General features: G+C 42.8%; 1 protein-coding gene across 3 annotated transcripts in view; it reads left to right on the top strand.

The window, feature by feature from the left end:
• The window catches only part of LOC309481994 (MAM domain-containing glycosylphosphatidylinositol anchor protein 2), a 201,012-nt gene that overhangs the window by 148,534 nt on the left and 37,330 nt on the right, over positions 1-15,148 (top strand). For all 3 annotated transcript variants that reach the window (XM_082147153.1, XM_082147152.1, XM_082147154.1), the window contains exons 9-10: positions 4,484-4,753; positions 13,294-13,442. In XM_082147153.1, coding sequence (XP_082003279.1) covers positions 4,484-4,753; positions 13,294-13,442 — 419 coding nt within the window. The remainder of the gene's footprint in view (positions 1-4,483; positions 4,754-13,293; positions 13,443-15,148) is intronic.

The following is a 15,148-nucleotide window of genomic DNA, read 5'->3' on the forward strand; positions in this document are numbered from 1 at the left end:
TTACGAAAATATTGGACTGTGTTTAACCGTCTCTCTATAATAAATGGACTGTTGTGTCGCTCTGTTTCCTGTCCCCTCACAGGTGACCCTGTTGCTCAAGTCGTGGTTCCTCCTGCTCTTAAACATGACATTCTTATGCAGCTTTACGGGGCCCCAACCGTGGCTCATTTTTCTCCTGAGCGAGTGTGGGAACGAGCAAGGCGTTTTTGTTACTGGCCGTCTATGTTTAAGGACATCAAAACATGGTGCGAGCAGTGCACAGCGTGCCAGACTCGTCGTAGGCCTGTCCCTATCCATCAAGCACCCATGGGTGGGTCCCTCGCAATGCGGCCCTTTGAGAGAGTTGCTATGGACATTCTAGAACTGCCAATAACGACCAAAGGTAATCGGTATGTACTGGTAGTTGAGGATTATTTCACGAAGTTCGTTAATCTATTTGCTTTAACTAATCAATCTGCACAAACCGTTGCGCATTGCCTGTTTGTGGACTACATTTTGATGCATGGCATTCCCGAAACTTTACATTCAGATCAGGGCCGACAGTTCGAATCAGAGGTGGTCCTGACCCTATGTAAATTGCTCAACATAAAGAAAACGCGCACCACTCCCTATCACCCATCCTCAGACGGCATGGTGGAGCGTTTTAACAGGACGCTAACTGATCAAATTGCTAAGATACTCTTGTCATGTGGGGGCGAATGGGACGATTATATCAAACATATTTGATATTTTGGTCGCATTTGCATACAACTCCTCAAATCATTCTAGTACCAAGTTCTCGCCATACTTACTGGTCCATGGACGGGAACCAAGGATGCCCACTGACTGTTTACTGGCCACCCGTACACTTGACTGTGATGTTGCAAAGTCTCATGCTGACTTCGTATCCACTTTGCTGGCAAAGCTACAAGACGCTTTCAGGAGTGCTAGAATGTACAGTGAAGTGGCGCATGATCGACAGAAGCTGTACCATGACTCAGACCTCAGACACCAGCCTTACACAGTCGGCGCCATGGTGTGGCTCCATAACCCTGTGGAGAGCCGCAGGAAGCTGGCACCCCACTGGAAAGGACCTTTTCAGATTGTGCAGGTCTTGGAGTCTGGTGGAGAGCCTGGGCTGACGTACCGGATCGTTAGCCCTATAGACTCAGATGAACGAGGACAGGTTGTGCATTACAACAGGTTGAGACCTTTTACATTGCCTGTTCCAACACTATCTTCTACTGAGAGACTGTCGGTAGGTCCTGATTCTTTGCCTGATTCCCCTTCTGAGGAGCCTGAAATATTGGGGGGAGTGAAGTGCAGTTCACCTCAAAAGGATTTAGGAGAGGTACTTGAGGAGGGGCCTGATAAGCTCATTCCTGTTATGAGTAGGGCTGGGAAAAGGTTGAAACCTCCTGGTTGCTTGAAAGACTTTGTACTGTACTGAGGTTCATTATTGTATGGTACCGGTTCATTGAACAAAAACAAAAAAAGTTAAAACTATATAAGTGATAATTGTAATTTCATAGTGTACAAACTGTGTTATGGTTGGACACGGGTTTGAGTATTATACATGTTGATGTGTATTATTCCTGTTTCTGTTTTTTTTTTTTTTTCTATCCCTTGTTGTTTGGTAGATAAACGGGGACGTTTATTTTAGGGGGATGGGACGTATGTAACAGATTAAAGTCTGAATAGAAGTTAAGGCTATAGGAATGTTACATGTACCGTCTATGTGTGTGTAGCACATTCTGTCTTTTGGGACTTGCCGTAGGCAAGAGAGAGTTGGGCATGCGCATAAGAGGACCAGAGGTGTTCGCGGGAAGAGATTAAAAAGTGTGTGCATCGTTCATGGAACTTCTGTGTCTCGTTTTCATTATTTTATTATCTAAAAGTGTTTAGGCGAACCCGCTACAAAAGCTCGGTTACATTATTATAGCCTACACATGTCTTCGTTCATAGTCTGACTCTGACATATATTAGAAGCTATGAGTCTGTCATGGATTTGCACTGAACTGATTCTCAAAAATACGGAACAAAGTGCATTCCGTATCAGTTCAATACGGAACAAGACTTTTATGTGTCAAATACGGGACGATTCCATATTATACGGAACGGTTGGCAACCCTAGTGTGAGCGTGTGTGTGTGTGTGTGTGTGTGTGTGTGTGTGTGTGTGTGTGTGTGTGTGTGTGTGTGTGTGTGTGTGTGTGTGTGTGTGTGTGTGTGTGTGTGTGTGTGTGTGTGTGTGTGTGTGTGTGTGTGTGTGTGTGTGTGCGTGCATGTAAGTGTGCACGTGAGCGTGAGTGTGTAAGTGTGTGTGTGTGTACGTGTACATGTGCGTACATGTGAGTGAGAACGTGTGCATGAGTGTGTGAGTGTGTGTCTGTGTGTGTGTGTGTGTGTACATGTGCGTACATGTGAGTGAGAACGTGTGCATGAGTGTGTGAGTGTGAGCGTGTGCATGATTGTGTGTGTGTCAGATGCCCTAAGATGCGTTTAGTTCAGCGTTCCTCATCCGGCGCTCATTAAACTCTGCTTCTTTATTCTCCGTGAAGTGAAGCTGGAGGAGGCGTATCAACACGGCCTCTCAGATTAAGAGCTCCGGGTTTCATCTGTCCTCCGGCGCTGCTCAAACATCCCTTCTGTGGCACTTACTGATATCGGGAAAATTAATTTCAGCAATTTGAAATGAAAAATTATTTGATCTTATTTACAGCCTTTCTCAAAGCAGTGCCTCATCAGTCTGGATCTGTGTGACGTTACAAACACGCGTGATCATAGAAATGTTTAAAGACTGTTGTGTGACACCAAGCAGAACGTCTTCTCTGTGTCGTACGCGAGTGTTTACAGTGTGGAGAGTTTGTTAGAGAGGAGCTGTTTTGCCAAAGCCTTGTTTGTGTGTTTGGTCTCTACTAGAACAGGTTTTCCTGCTTGAATGTTGATTATTTTCCTCATATTCTCCATTGTTGCGGCTCCTCTCTTCCCAGTCTGTCAGTAACGCTCTGTTTACTTCCTGTCTCTATGAAGCCCCTCCTTCTGAAAAGCACACTGTGCTCTGATTGGTCGGCCGGAGCAGTGTGTTGTGATTGGTCGAGCGCTTCGAGTGTGTTTGTGAAATGTCCCGTCCCTTTCCATAACCGCCAGTTTAACACACTACTAACTAACTCAACCAGGCCCCGCCCCTTTCCATAACCGCCAGTTTAACACACTACTAACTAACTCAACCAGGCCCCGCCCCTTTATTCTGCGTATGAATTATTATAATGAGGAATATTGTGACGTGTTCGTTCCCGGGAGAAACTCAAGACTACAATGGAGGCGTTTCAGGAGTTCAGAAACACTGACACTGATATAGAGAAGTAGCAGTAAGACTGAAATAGTATTTTCTATAATAAAACGGTTAGTTCCAGTCCTTGATTCTGATTGGTCAATAGTTTTGTTTTATTCACGATAAAACACGGCTATGGCCGCTTCACTCAACGGTTCTATGTATCACTACACAAACACCCCTAGCAACCACTCTTAGCAACGTAAACATTATGTTCTCATTGATATTGTTCATTGAAGAGATTGTGAGAGATTGTGTAAGCGAGTGTACCTGCATTTACAGTAGATATATCATCTTCCTTCAGGTCAGTCCTATATTCCTGATAAAAAATCTGTTTAAATGTCCGCTGCAATATCTTGTCCTTTTAACAGTTAACGGTTTTCCGTTCCCCGACACGCTAGTCATTTGTCAGTTTCGTCTTGCTTCTCTGTGTTCACAACAAGTTTCAGTCCTTACAATATAAATGTCTTCTGACTGACTGACTCATTCATAAAGACAGTCTCTGCCGCCATCTAATGGAGAAATAATGTGTGTAACTTCTGCTGCTGTTTACGGTCAGGGACTATTTTTTTCCAGCGGAAGGAAGACTTTTAGTGATGTTACTTCATGAAATTTACATTGTTACAAAACAAAATATATATTTTTTCAGCTTTAATATTTGTATTGTGTGGTAACCGTGTTATAAAAGCAATAAGGTACTCGAGGCTAGTGCTGTATCTTGAATGACTCCGCTTCACGTCGAGCCGAACGACACCCTTCAGCCGTGACTTATTCCCGATGCAGCTCTAGCCTCGAGTACCTTATTGTTTACATAAAACACGCTCCAATAATCCTTATTTACAACTTTAAATATAAATTCAATTCAATTCACATTTATTAGTATAGCGCTTTTCACAATACACATCAGTTTCAAAGCAGCTTTACAGAAAGTGCATGAGTCCACATTACAAATTTACAGTGATCTGTTATCAGAGGAAACGGTCTAAGTTATGTATTTCAGAAATGTACATCTACAAAATCACAGTTAGCGAAAAATGAATTAATTTAAACAATGTAGTGATTTAATGCAGAAACAATGAGCTCACTGAAGTAATGAATACTTGTTTGTTAATAAATGATTATGAAATGATTATTATTAGGTGATCAGTAATGTGTGTGTTCTCTGGGCACAGACCCTCCAGCGGTGGAGCCGGTGTGGCAGGAGGTCCGGCAGGGTTTGGGTCGTCCGGTGGGCCTGAACTGTCGTGTTCTTCGGGCTCATCCGTCACGAGTGCTGCGGTTCGAGTGGAGGCTGGGCTCTCGACTACTTCACGCTGGACACTTCGACTCGCGGGACGAGACCGACTACACCATACGCAGCCTCGCCAGAGAGGGCTACGGCGAGTACACCTGTGACATCATCAACGAGGTCGGCCCGGGACGCTGCTCGTTCCTGCTCACCGGTGAGACTACACACCCGTTTCACCCGTTTATTCACCCGATTCACCCGCCGGGTCACTCGGCACCGGGTTAAGCTCTTACTTAGATTTACTGAATCACCATCTAAACATGTTGCAAAGTGCTTTTAAATCCTTGTTTCCTTGTATGTCATAGGAGAGATGGAAAATGGACAGCTGGTTTATAAAATGATGGATGGATGGATAGATAGATGGATGGATGGATGGATGGTGGGTGGGTGGGTGGGTGGGTGGGTGGGTGGATGGATGGATGGATGGATGGATGATGGGTGGGTAGATAGATAGATAGATAGATAGATAGATAGATAGATAGATAGATAGATAGATAGATAGATAGATAGATAGATAGATAGATAGATAGATAGATGGATAGATCGATGTCAGTGCAATGCAAAATAGAACAAATTTTCTCTCCTTCTGTATGCTTTTGTGTTTGTGAGTTTTATGTTTATCCACGTCTTCCAGATGGTGTGTTTCCTTCGTAAATGACAAAATAATTGGTAAAACGAGACTGGAGAAATTTGCATTCTTTTACCCACACAGTCGGGTAGTTAAAAGGCCGTTCCTGATCCCAGCGGATGCAGCAGTGCTGAAGATAGCAGAGTTTCTCTTAAAGGGACAGTGTGTTTCTCTCTAAAATCTCATGCATGAGTGTAGAACATTCTGACTCCTTTTGTGTTCCACTTGAGAGTGAGTTTCCTTTAAAGGGGTCATGAACTGGATTATTTTATTATTTTATGTTTCTTGGGGTGCCCTTATAATGTTAGTATGATTTTTACATTCAAAAAAATTTGTCATAATTTAGAAATAAAAGGCATTTTTCCTATTTTTAAGGGGCGTGTCTGTGTGAGACTTCAGTGTAAATGCCCACTGCTGTGATTGGCTGTGAGACTTCAGTGTAAACGCCCACTGCTGTGATTGGCAGTGAGACTTCAGTGTAAACGCCCACAGCTGTCATGTTTGCATATGAAATAGCTAGCATTATATGTGGAACTCTCTCTAAATCTTTTACTTTGTTTTTACCATTACAGCCATCAAGATTAATGAATCGTGAAAAGTTTTGATCATATATTTAGATCTATTCCCATCATATGAAAGGTTGCAGTGATGAGCATTGAGCGGATGAAAGAGAGTCTGTTGATCGCGTGAATTAAGTGATCTCATCATTGCAACACAATTTCTGCACTCTCAAGAATGCTTTCACCAAATAACAATGCAAACACGATGTAATTACAGTAAGAGCTTCGCTGTGCAGTGTAACAGCGTCATTGATTTGTGTCCGGATAAACTCGCGCTGTGTGATTGACAGCTTGGGCGATTGGAAAGGGAGCGTTCTTTGATCGCTTTCTATATATAATTTAATCACAGTGTAAATAAGATTATTTCCATCCTACTAAGAGAAACGATGTGAAGTTGATCTTTTAGTCACTGGCTTGATTTACTGATGCATAAACAGCATTCAACGATTTTGAGAGAAAGCTTAGCAGATCAGAAGATTAGAAAGATCAGTCTGAAATCAAATACACATCAGAAATCACAGATCACAGATCAGGCATTGGAATAAACATGATTATTTACATGTTTGTGGTGTTGCTGGCAGATCAATATCGTAAAAGTCTGTTTGCAAAGCATGCGCCGAAATTGCAACTGATTTACCAAATAATCCACCATGAAATCTACCGAATACTAATAATACACTGCTGAGACATTCACATTGTTGAAAAAAATCCCCACTATCCTAGCATTTGGATGGTTTGGAAGGTAATGGTTTTGATCCTGTGTCAATCTTTTCACATTCTCATGTCACTATTCACTAACGCTCCAGTGGGTGGCGCCAAAGACGCGGTCATAAAGACGTAGGCGTTGATATTCTTCTTCACCAGTTTTTAGATCCTGTCATTTTCTGGCCTTGGTTTCAATAAAAGCAGTTTTTGGAATAACAAGGAAGTTTTTAGTTTTGAAACTTACAGGATATTTTTATAGTATAACAAACTCTTTAACTGTCAAAAGATCAAGGAAAATTAGAATTCTCAGTTCATGACCCCTTTAAACCCAGAGCTGGATCATGGGATGTTGTCGGGAGTGTGTGATGGGATGAGGACTGATGTCTGATATCCGGAAGGATCAAGGCTGTTTGAGGAGCCGGTCAATTGGCCTTTGTCCCTCAGACTAGACACTACATGAGTCTTTTCTCTGCTGTGTTTGCTGTAGATGTGTGTGTGTCAGACCTCTCCAGCCCCGCGGCTGTGTGCTTTACTCACTCGCTCTCATGCCTAATGTGCCAATCGCTCAGACATCATCTCTCCCTCAGCGCTCTGCCAGTTCTTCCATCTGCTCCTGAGAGACCGGCGCTCCGGCTCCTGCTTAGCCTGGGATCTGGACCGGGATCCTCCCAGAGGGATCTCCGCAGGTGTAATGGGTCTGGGTTTGTTCTTGCTGGAACAAACATCAGAAACCATTCATTTCCTCTGTAGATCCGAGCGACCCGCTCTCGTGTGAGAGACTCTCGTCACTGTAACGCTGTCAGAATAGACATTTTTACTGGAAACGCAATAAAATAATGTTTCATTTATTTAAAGGGGTGGTGGTGGCGCAATGGATAAGACACATGCCTTTGGTGTGAGAGACCCGGGTTCGAATCCACTGTGAGACACCAATGTGTCCCTGAGCAAGACACTTAACCCCTAGTTGCTCCAGAGGCGTGCGACCTCTGACATATATAGCAATTGTAAGTCGCTTTGGATAAAAGCGTCAGCTAAATGAGTAAATGTAAATGTAGACAGACAGATAGATAGATAGATAGATAGATAGATAGATAGATAGATAGATAGATAGATAGATAGATAGATAGATAGATAGATGAAAAAAAACGAAAGTCAGTAGGGTTTGTTTTTTTGTTGTTGTTTTTTTGCGCCGTAACATTCTTCTTTTGAGTTTTGGACTGACACAAGGATGAGTAAATGATGACAGCATTTACATTTTCACTGTAAAATCCCTGTATTTGCACCACGTGATTTATTGCTTCATTTCCCTCCAAAAATTGTGCGTGGTCGATGCATGGTCGATGATGTCACGAAACTAGCGGTTTCATCCGAAGAATAAACATCCAGACGGGGGGTTTGTGTGGAAATGCTCGTCGGCTCTGCTTTGTTAGGTTTTGTTTTATTGCGCTGGCTTTAATTTTCTGCTCGAGTAGTTTCCATTTTAAGGTGAATTACTGATAATGAGGAACATCCGCTAGTTAATGTTCACGCTGAGATTGTATGACAATAAGTCAATAGAGCTTTCAGCACAGGAGATCGTGACATATGCTGATCTGAGACACGCCATCCATCTTTCTTTCCAGCTTTCATCCCTCTCTCTCACACTAATCCTGCTCTCTGGGTCTTAATAAGAGCTGAGAGATGATCTACTGTTCGACAGATGACAGTGGCGACTCTGATGGATGATGATAGACTTGTGAGTTTGGTAACATTAGCCTCGTTTCCATTTCAGATTCGCTAATTTTTCACGATATTTTCTAAATGCCGATAAAATATTGCGAAATGACGGCGTTTCCATTAACCGATGTTATGCGACTGAAATCTCTGGCTATAAGTCAGTCCAGTAATATGCCAGCAGATGTTGGTGGGTTTACATACATCCCGGCCACCGATCTAGCCATTATTATTAATGAAAGGAGACGTAAGCGTGTTATCCAGCATTAATGGCAAGGAAAGCTCCTTATACTTGTGACTGGCCACATATGAGGAGTTTCTCCCTCAAATCTGCTTCAAGCTCTTGATTGTGGCATTTCTTTGTGGTTTAGAATCCAGTATTCCCATAATGCTTTAGTCTTTTATGAGTTTAATAAAGAATCCCGCTTTCTGGGTCTTAATTAGACTGAGTATTAGCTGAGAGATGATCTTCTGTTCTACAGCTTTTAAAGCGACACACACACACTCATATGGACGGGTGATAGACTTGTGAGTTTGGTAACACCGTAAACAAGCCGTCCTGGTGTAATCTTTCCCTCTTCTGAGCGCTTTGAGACTGGAATAGTGCGTATGAAGTCGAGATCCCTGTCGAATCTCCAAACCCTCCAGCTTTATTCCCGCAGGCCTGGAGAGCAGAGCTGATATAATAGAGTTTGTTTTCCGAGCCGAAAGTGGCCCGTGATTCACCCGGACAGGGTTTAGAGTGGCCAATTTTCTCTCCGAGGCTTTACTCAAAAATTGAGCATTGATCCTGTAAAGCTGCTGGAACAATAACATGTTATTTGTGCGACCCTCTTCAGAAAGTTTGTCAGGTTAGAAGCTTCTGCCATGTTTGAACAGATGAGATGTGTTGATGGAGACGCGGACGTGCTTTACTCTGCTTAAAGATCAACTCCTCACGGTCATTTAGACATTCAGGATTGGGCATTTCATTAGTTTGAACTGAACACTGAAACCACAGTCTGCATAGTTACCCTAGATAGATAGATAGATTGGATGGATGGATGGATGGATGGATGGATGGATGGATGGATGGATGGATGGATGGATGGATGGATGGATTGAACAGTCCTGCTCCTTCATGGATGGATGGATGGATGGATGGATGGATGGATGGATGGATGGATGGATGGATGGATGGATGGATGGATTGAACAGTCCTGCTCCTTCATGGATGGATGGATGGATGGATGGATGGATGGATGGATGGATGGATGGATGGATGGATGGATGGATGGATGGATGGATGGATGGATGGATGGATGGATGGATGAATGGATGGATGGATGGATGGATTGAACAGTCCTGCTCCTTCAGCTGTTGTCAGAACACTGTTCAGAATCTGGCCAAGCTCATTGCCAATATTAGTCATCCATGCAGCCGTGTCCCCAATGCCACCAGCCAGCTTTTTTTGTGATCTGAAAAACAAACATAAAGACCAACATGCTTATTTATACATTTTCTTCTTTTTGTTATGGAGCATTACAATATATGTAAGGGATAATGTATAGGGTGGTGGTGGCGCAATGGATAAGACACATACCTTTGGTGTGAGAGACCCAGGTTCGAATCCACTGTGAGACACCAATGTGTCCCTGAGCAAGACACTTAACCCCTAGTTGCTCCAGAGGCGTGCGACCTCTGACATATATAGCAATTGTAAGTCGCTTTGGATAAAAGCGTCAGCTAAATGAATAAATGTAAATGTAAATATTTGCAAATGCTCACAGGTTTGCGAAAAACAAACCAGTAATAATTGAATGTGAAACTGAGTTGTTGAGTGTGATGGGTGTATTGGAGCTCCAGCAGGTCCTGGATGCTAAAATCACTGGATTTGCAGCAGGGCCGCAGGGTTTTCCCGGTTTTCCCGGTCTTCCTCCTGCTGTTGTTGAAGCGGTTGCGACTCTGCGCTTCATTAAGAGAGTCTCGTCTGACACAAACCCCAGCGAGTGCTTGCAGAGATCAGCATCTTCTCGTTCCCCAGCGTCTTCATCAGTGCAGACCTGCTGAAACCAGGAACTGGTGTTGAACATCACATCTCTCTCAGTGCCACCGCTGGCTTTCAGCGCCTGTTTTATAGGAATCAGGAGTCATTCCAGAGCTTAAACACTCAAAACTTCATCAGGTCAAAACTGTTTAGAAATTGAACATTGAGTTGTATGGAAACGGGAACTCGTGTTTGATTTTATTGCCCTTTTAAAGTCCAGATTATATGGTGAAATATATATTTTGAATAATATGTTTAGTTCAGTGCATTTGCCTTTCGGTAAACTTGGTTAAAGCAAATAAAGTTGACGTAATCAAACATGCATATACATCATATATTCATAGACACTTTCACTATCTAAATAATAAATAAATAAATAAGTCAACCCTAACGTTTTCTTGTTGAATGTCCTGTTTTACTCAAATACATCACAATGCTAAAGTCAAATAGGCTGTGATTTTTTTTCTCATTCTTTTTAATATTAAATTATATTCTATATTATATTATGACTTTTATTATATTATAATATATGATTTTTCTATATTGTCCGCAACTGTATTTCAGTGGATCCTTTATCTATGCTTCTGTATATGAAATCATTTATTTCATTTTATGTAGAAACATTTAATATTTTTATATACATTTTACCACATTTTATAGTAAAAAAAAAAAAATCATATTTATTTATTTTAATTATTAAAAAAATATTTATCATTGAAGTGGATCAAATAATGGACTGGTCAAAGGTCAAAGGTCATCTAAGTTGTCCTAAAACCGGAACAGGTATTGTTCAAAATGTATGTATAACTTTGTTGAAAGGTTTTGATCCACTTCAAATGTTGACTACTGTATATATAAAACCCAATGTATATATATATATATATATATATATATATATATATAATAGAAATAAAATAATAAATAGAAATAGCATACATCACACATACGAATAAATTAAACAAGTAAATAAATAAACAAATAAATAATATAATTTGCTCAAATTAATTTTTCATATTTCTAATGTGACATCACACCCATTAATTAAAATAAATCCATAAAATAAATATGATCAATATTTTCATCATGTGATATATAAATATACTGGATATTCCTCGTACACACATCTCTCTGGATTATCACAGTTAATGGCATAAAGGAAGTTTGGAAATGTAAAGTGATATTTGATCCTCATTTTCCCACTGAACTCCTGCTAAACCCTGTGATGTCCGTGTGTGTGTTCTGTGATGTCCGTGTGTGTGTGTTCTGTGATGTCCGTGTGTGTTCTGTGATGTCCGTGTGTGTTCTGTGATGTCCGTGTGTGTGTTCTGTGATGTCCGTGTGTGTGTTCTGTGATGTCCGTGTGTGTGTTCTGTGATGTCCGTGTGTGTTCTGTGATGTCCGTGTGTGTGTTCTGTGATGTCCGTGTGTGTTCTGTGATGTCCGTGTGTGTTCTGTGATGTCCGTGTGTGTTCTGTGATGTCCGTGTGTGTGTTCTGTGATGTCCGTGTGTGTTCTGTGATGTCCGTGTGTGTGTTCTGTGATGTCCGTGTGTGTTCTGTGATGTCCGTGTGTGTGTTCTGTGATGTCCGTGTGTGTGTTCTGTGATGTCCGTGTGTGTGTTCTGTGATGTCCGTGTGTGTTCTGTGATGTCCGTGTGTGTGTTCTGTGATGTCCGTGTGTGTGTTCTGTGATGTCCGTGTGTGTGTTCTGTGATGTCCGTGTGTGTGTTCTGTGATGTCCGTGTGTGTTCTGTGATGTCCGTGTGTGTGTTCTGTGATGTCCGTGTGTGTGTTCTGTGATGTCCGTGTGTGTGTGTTCTGTGATGTCCGTGTGTGTGTTCTGTGATGTCCGTGTGTGTTCTGTGATGTCCGTGTGTGTGTTCTGCGATGTCCGTGTGTGTTCTGTGATGTCCGTGTGTGTGTTCTGTGATGTCCGTGTGTGTGTGTTCTGTGATGTCCGTGTGTGTGTTCTGTGATGTCCGTGTGTGTGTTCTGTGATGTCCGTGTGTGTGTTCTGTGATGTCCGTGTGTGTGTTCTGTGATGTCCGTGTGTGTGTTCTGTGATGTCCGTGTGTGTTCTGTGATGTCCGTGTGTGTGTTCTGTGATGTCCGTGTGTGTTCTGTGATGTCCGTGTGTGTGTGTTCTGTGATGTCCGTGTGTGTGTGTTCTGTGATGTCCGTGTGTGTTCCGTGATGTCCGTGTGTGTTCTGTGATGTCCGTGTGTGTGTTCTGTGATGTCCGTGTGTGTTCTGTGATGTCCGTGTGTGTGTTCTGTGATGTCCGTGTGTGTGTTCTGTGATGTCCGTGTGTGTGTTCTGTGATGTCCGTGTGTGTGTTCTGTGATGTCCGTGTGTGTGTTCTGTGATGTCCGTGTGTGTGTTCTGTGATGTCCGTGTGTGTTCTGTGATGTCCGTGTGTGTGTTCTGTGATGTCCGTGTGTGTGTTCTGTGATGTCCGTGTGTGTGTTCTGTGATGTCCGTGTGTGTTCTGTGATGTCCGTGTGTGTGTTCTGTGATGTCCGTGTGATGTCCGTGTGTGTGTTCTGTGATGTCCGTGTGTGTGTTCTGTGATGTCCGTGTGTGTTCTGTGATGTCCGTGTGTGTGTGTTCTGTGATGTCCGTGTGTGTGTTCTGTGATGTCCGTGTGTGTGTTCTGTGATGTCCGTGTGTGTGTTCTGTGATGTCCGTGTGTGTTCTGTGATGTCCGTGTGTGTGTTCTGTGATGTCCGTGTGTGTGTTCTGTGATGTTCGTGTGTGTGTTCTGTGATGTTCGTGTGTGTGTTCTGTGATGTCCGTGTGTGTGTTCTGTGATGTCCGTGTGTGTTCTGTGATGTCCGTGTGTGTGTTCTGTGATGTCCGTGTGTGTTCTGTGATGTCCGTGTGTGTGTTCTGTGATGTCCGTGTGTGTTCTGTGATGTCCGTGTGTGTTCTGTGATGTCCGTGTGTGTTCTGTGATGTCCGTGTGTGTTCTGTGATGTCCGTGTGTGTGTTCTGTGATGTCCGTGTGTGTGTTCTGTGATGTCCGTGTGTGTGTTCTGTGATGTCCGTGTGTGTTCTGCGCAGGGAAAGCGTTCGCTCCGGAGTTCTACTACGACACGTATAGCCCGCTGTGGCAGAACCGGCCTCGGGTTTACGGATACAAGCTCCAGTGGACTCAGATGAACCCCGGCGCCGTGGACCGGATCATGGCCTATCGCCTGGGCATACGGCAGGTCAGTGGGAGTTATGATTGGCTGTCCTTGTTTTACTGTACTTCATGTGTTCTTATGAAGTGTGCTCTACTGTATGCATAAGTATTGTTGATTTGTTTGAATGTATTTTCTCTGACATTACACTTGCCCAGGGACTACCGTTGGCTAAACTGGCACATTCACATACATGTGTATTAATGCGCACTGTCCCTGTAACTGAATAAATAAAAAATATATTGTAAATAAAAATAAACAGTTAGTGTGCATGTGTTCTCCCAGTTCACTGAATGACCTGTACACTGGGAAAGAGCAAAAACACTGTTGACTAACTTCCCAGTGGTTTTCACACTTGTCGTCTGTTTTCCTGCAGAGATCAGGTGTGTTTTACACACAGCAACACACACTCTAGACAACACCGTACATTAAACTTAAATCTAATGAAATGACAAAAACATAATACAACAATTACTAAAACATTCAACTAAAATTAACATGAAAACTAAGAATCAAATTCAAAATACTAAAATAACACTGATAGTTTTTATTAATTTTATTTTAGTTGTAGTTATTTTAGTACATCTAGTTAAACTTGCCAACTAGTTTACATTTTTTTTATTTACATTATCATTACATTATTTTTTAATTTACATTATCATTACATTATTTTAATTTAAGTTTTCATTACATTATTTTAATTTAAGTTATCATTACATTACATTATTTTTAATTTACGTTATCAGAAAACATGTTTCCGGCTGTAAGGAAACGCACAGGAATCTTTCCTCCAGTCCTCTTCCCTCTTCCCTCTTCCCTCTTCCCTCTTCCCTCTTCCCTCTTCGCTCTTTCCTCTTCCCTCTTCCCTCTTCGCTCTTTCCTCTTCCCTCTTTCCTCTTCCCTCTTTCCTCTTCCCCCTTCCCTCTTTCCTCTTCCCTCTTTCCTCTTCCCCCTTCCCTCTTCCCTCTTTCCTCTTCCCTCTTTCCTATTCCCTCTTTCCTCTTCCCTCTTTCCTCTTCCCTCTTCCCTCTTTCCTCTTTTCTCTTCCCTCTTTCCTCCAGTCCTCTTCCCTCTTTCCTCTTTCCTCCAGTCCTCTTTCCTCTTCCCTCTTTCCTCCAGTTCTCTTTCCTCTTCCCTCTTCCCTCTTTCCTCTTCCCTCGTTCCTCTTCCCTCTTCCCTTTTTCCTCTTCCCTCTTTCCTCTTCCCTCATCCCTCTTCCCTCTTTCCTCTTCCCTCTTCCCTCTTCCCTCTTTCCTATTCCCTCTTTCCGCTTCCCTCTTTCCTCTCCCCTCTGTCCTCTTCCCTCTTTCCTCTTCCCTCTTTCCTCCAGTCCTCTTCCCTCTTTCCTCTTCCCTCTTTCCTCCAGTCCTCTTTCCTCTTCCTTCTTTCCTCCAGTCCTCTTTCCTCTTCCCTCTTTCCTCCAGTCCTCTTTCCTCTTCCCTCTTTCCTCCAGTCCTCTTTCCTCTTCCCTCTTTCCTCCAGTCCTCTTCCGATCTCTCTGTCCACACGGATCACATTAATCCTGATGTTTCTCTGTATGGTACGTGAGTGGATGAGAAGCAGGAAAGCGAGGGTTTCTGGGTAAATAAGTGTCGGCCCCGGGGCCCGGATCTGCTATTTTTATCTCCTCACTGTGACTCTGGGTTTCACCGCTTCAGAATGGAGGACGAGCTCTTCATGCTTCATCCCATCATGTGAGATCACGAGTAGCAGGTCTCAGTGATTGTGTGCTG

Source organism: Leuciscus leuciscus, assembly GCF_965113295.1.
Source record: "Leuciscus leuciscus genome assembly, chromosome: 19".
NCBI lineage: Eukaryota > Metazoa > Chordata > Actinopteri > Cypriniformes > Leuciscidae > Leuciscus > Leuciscus leuciscus.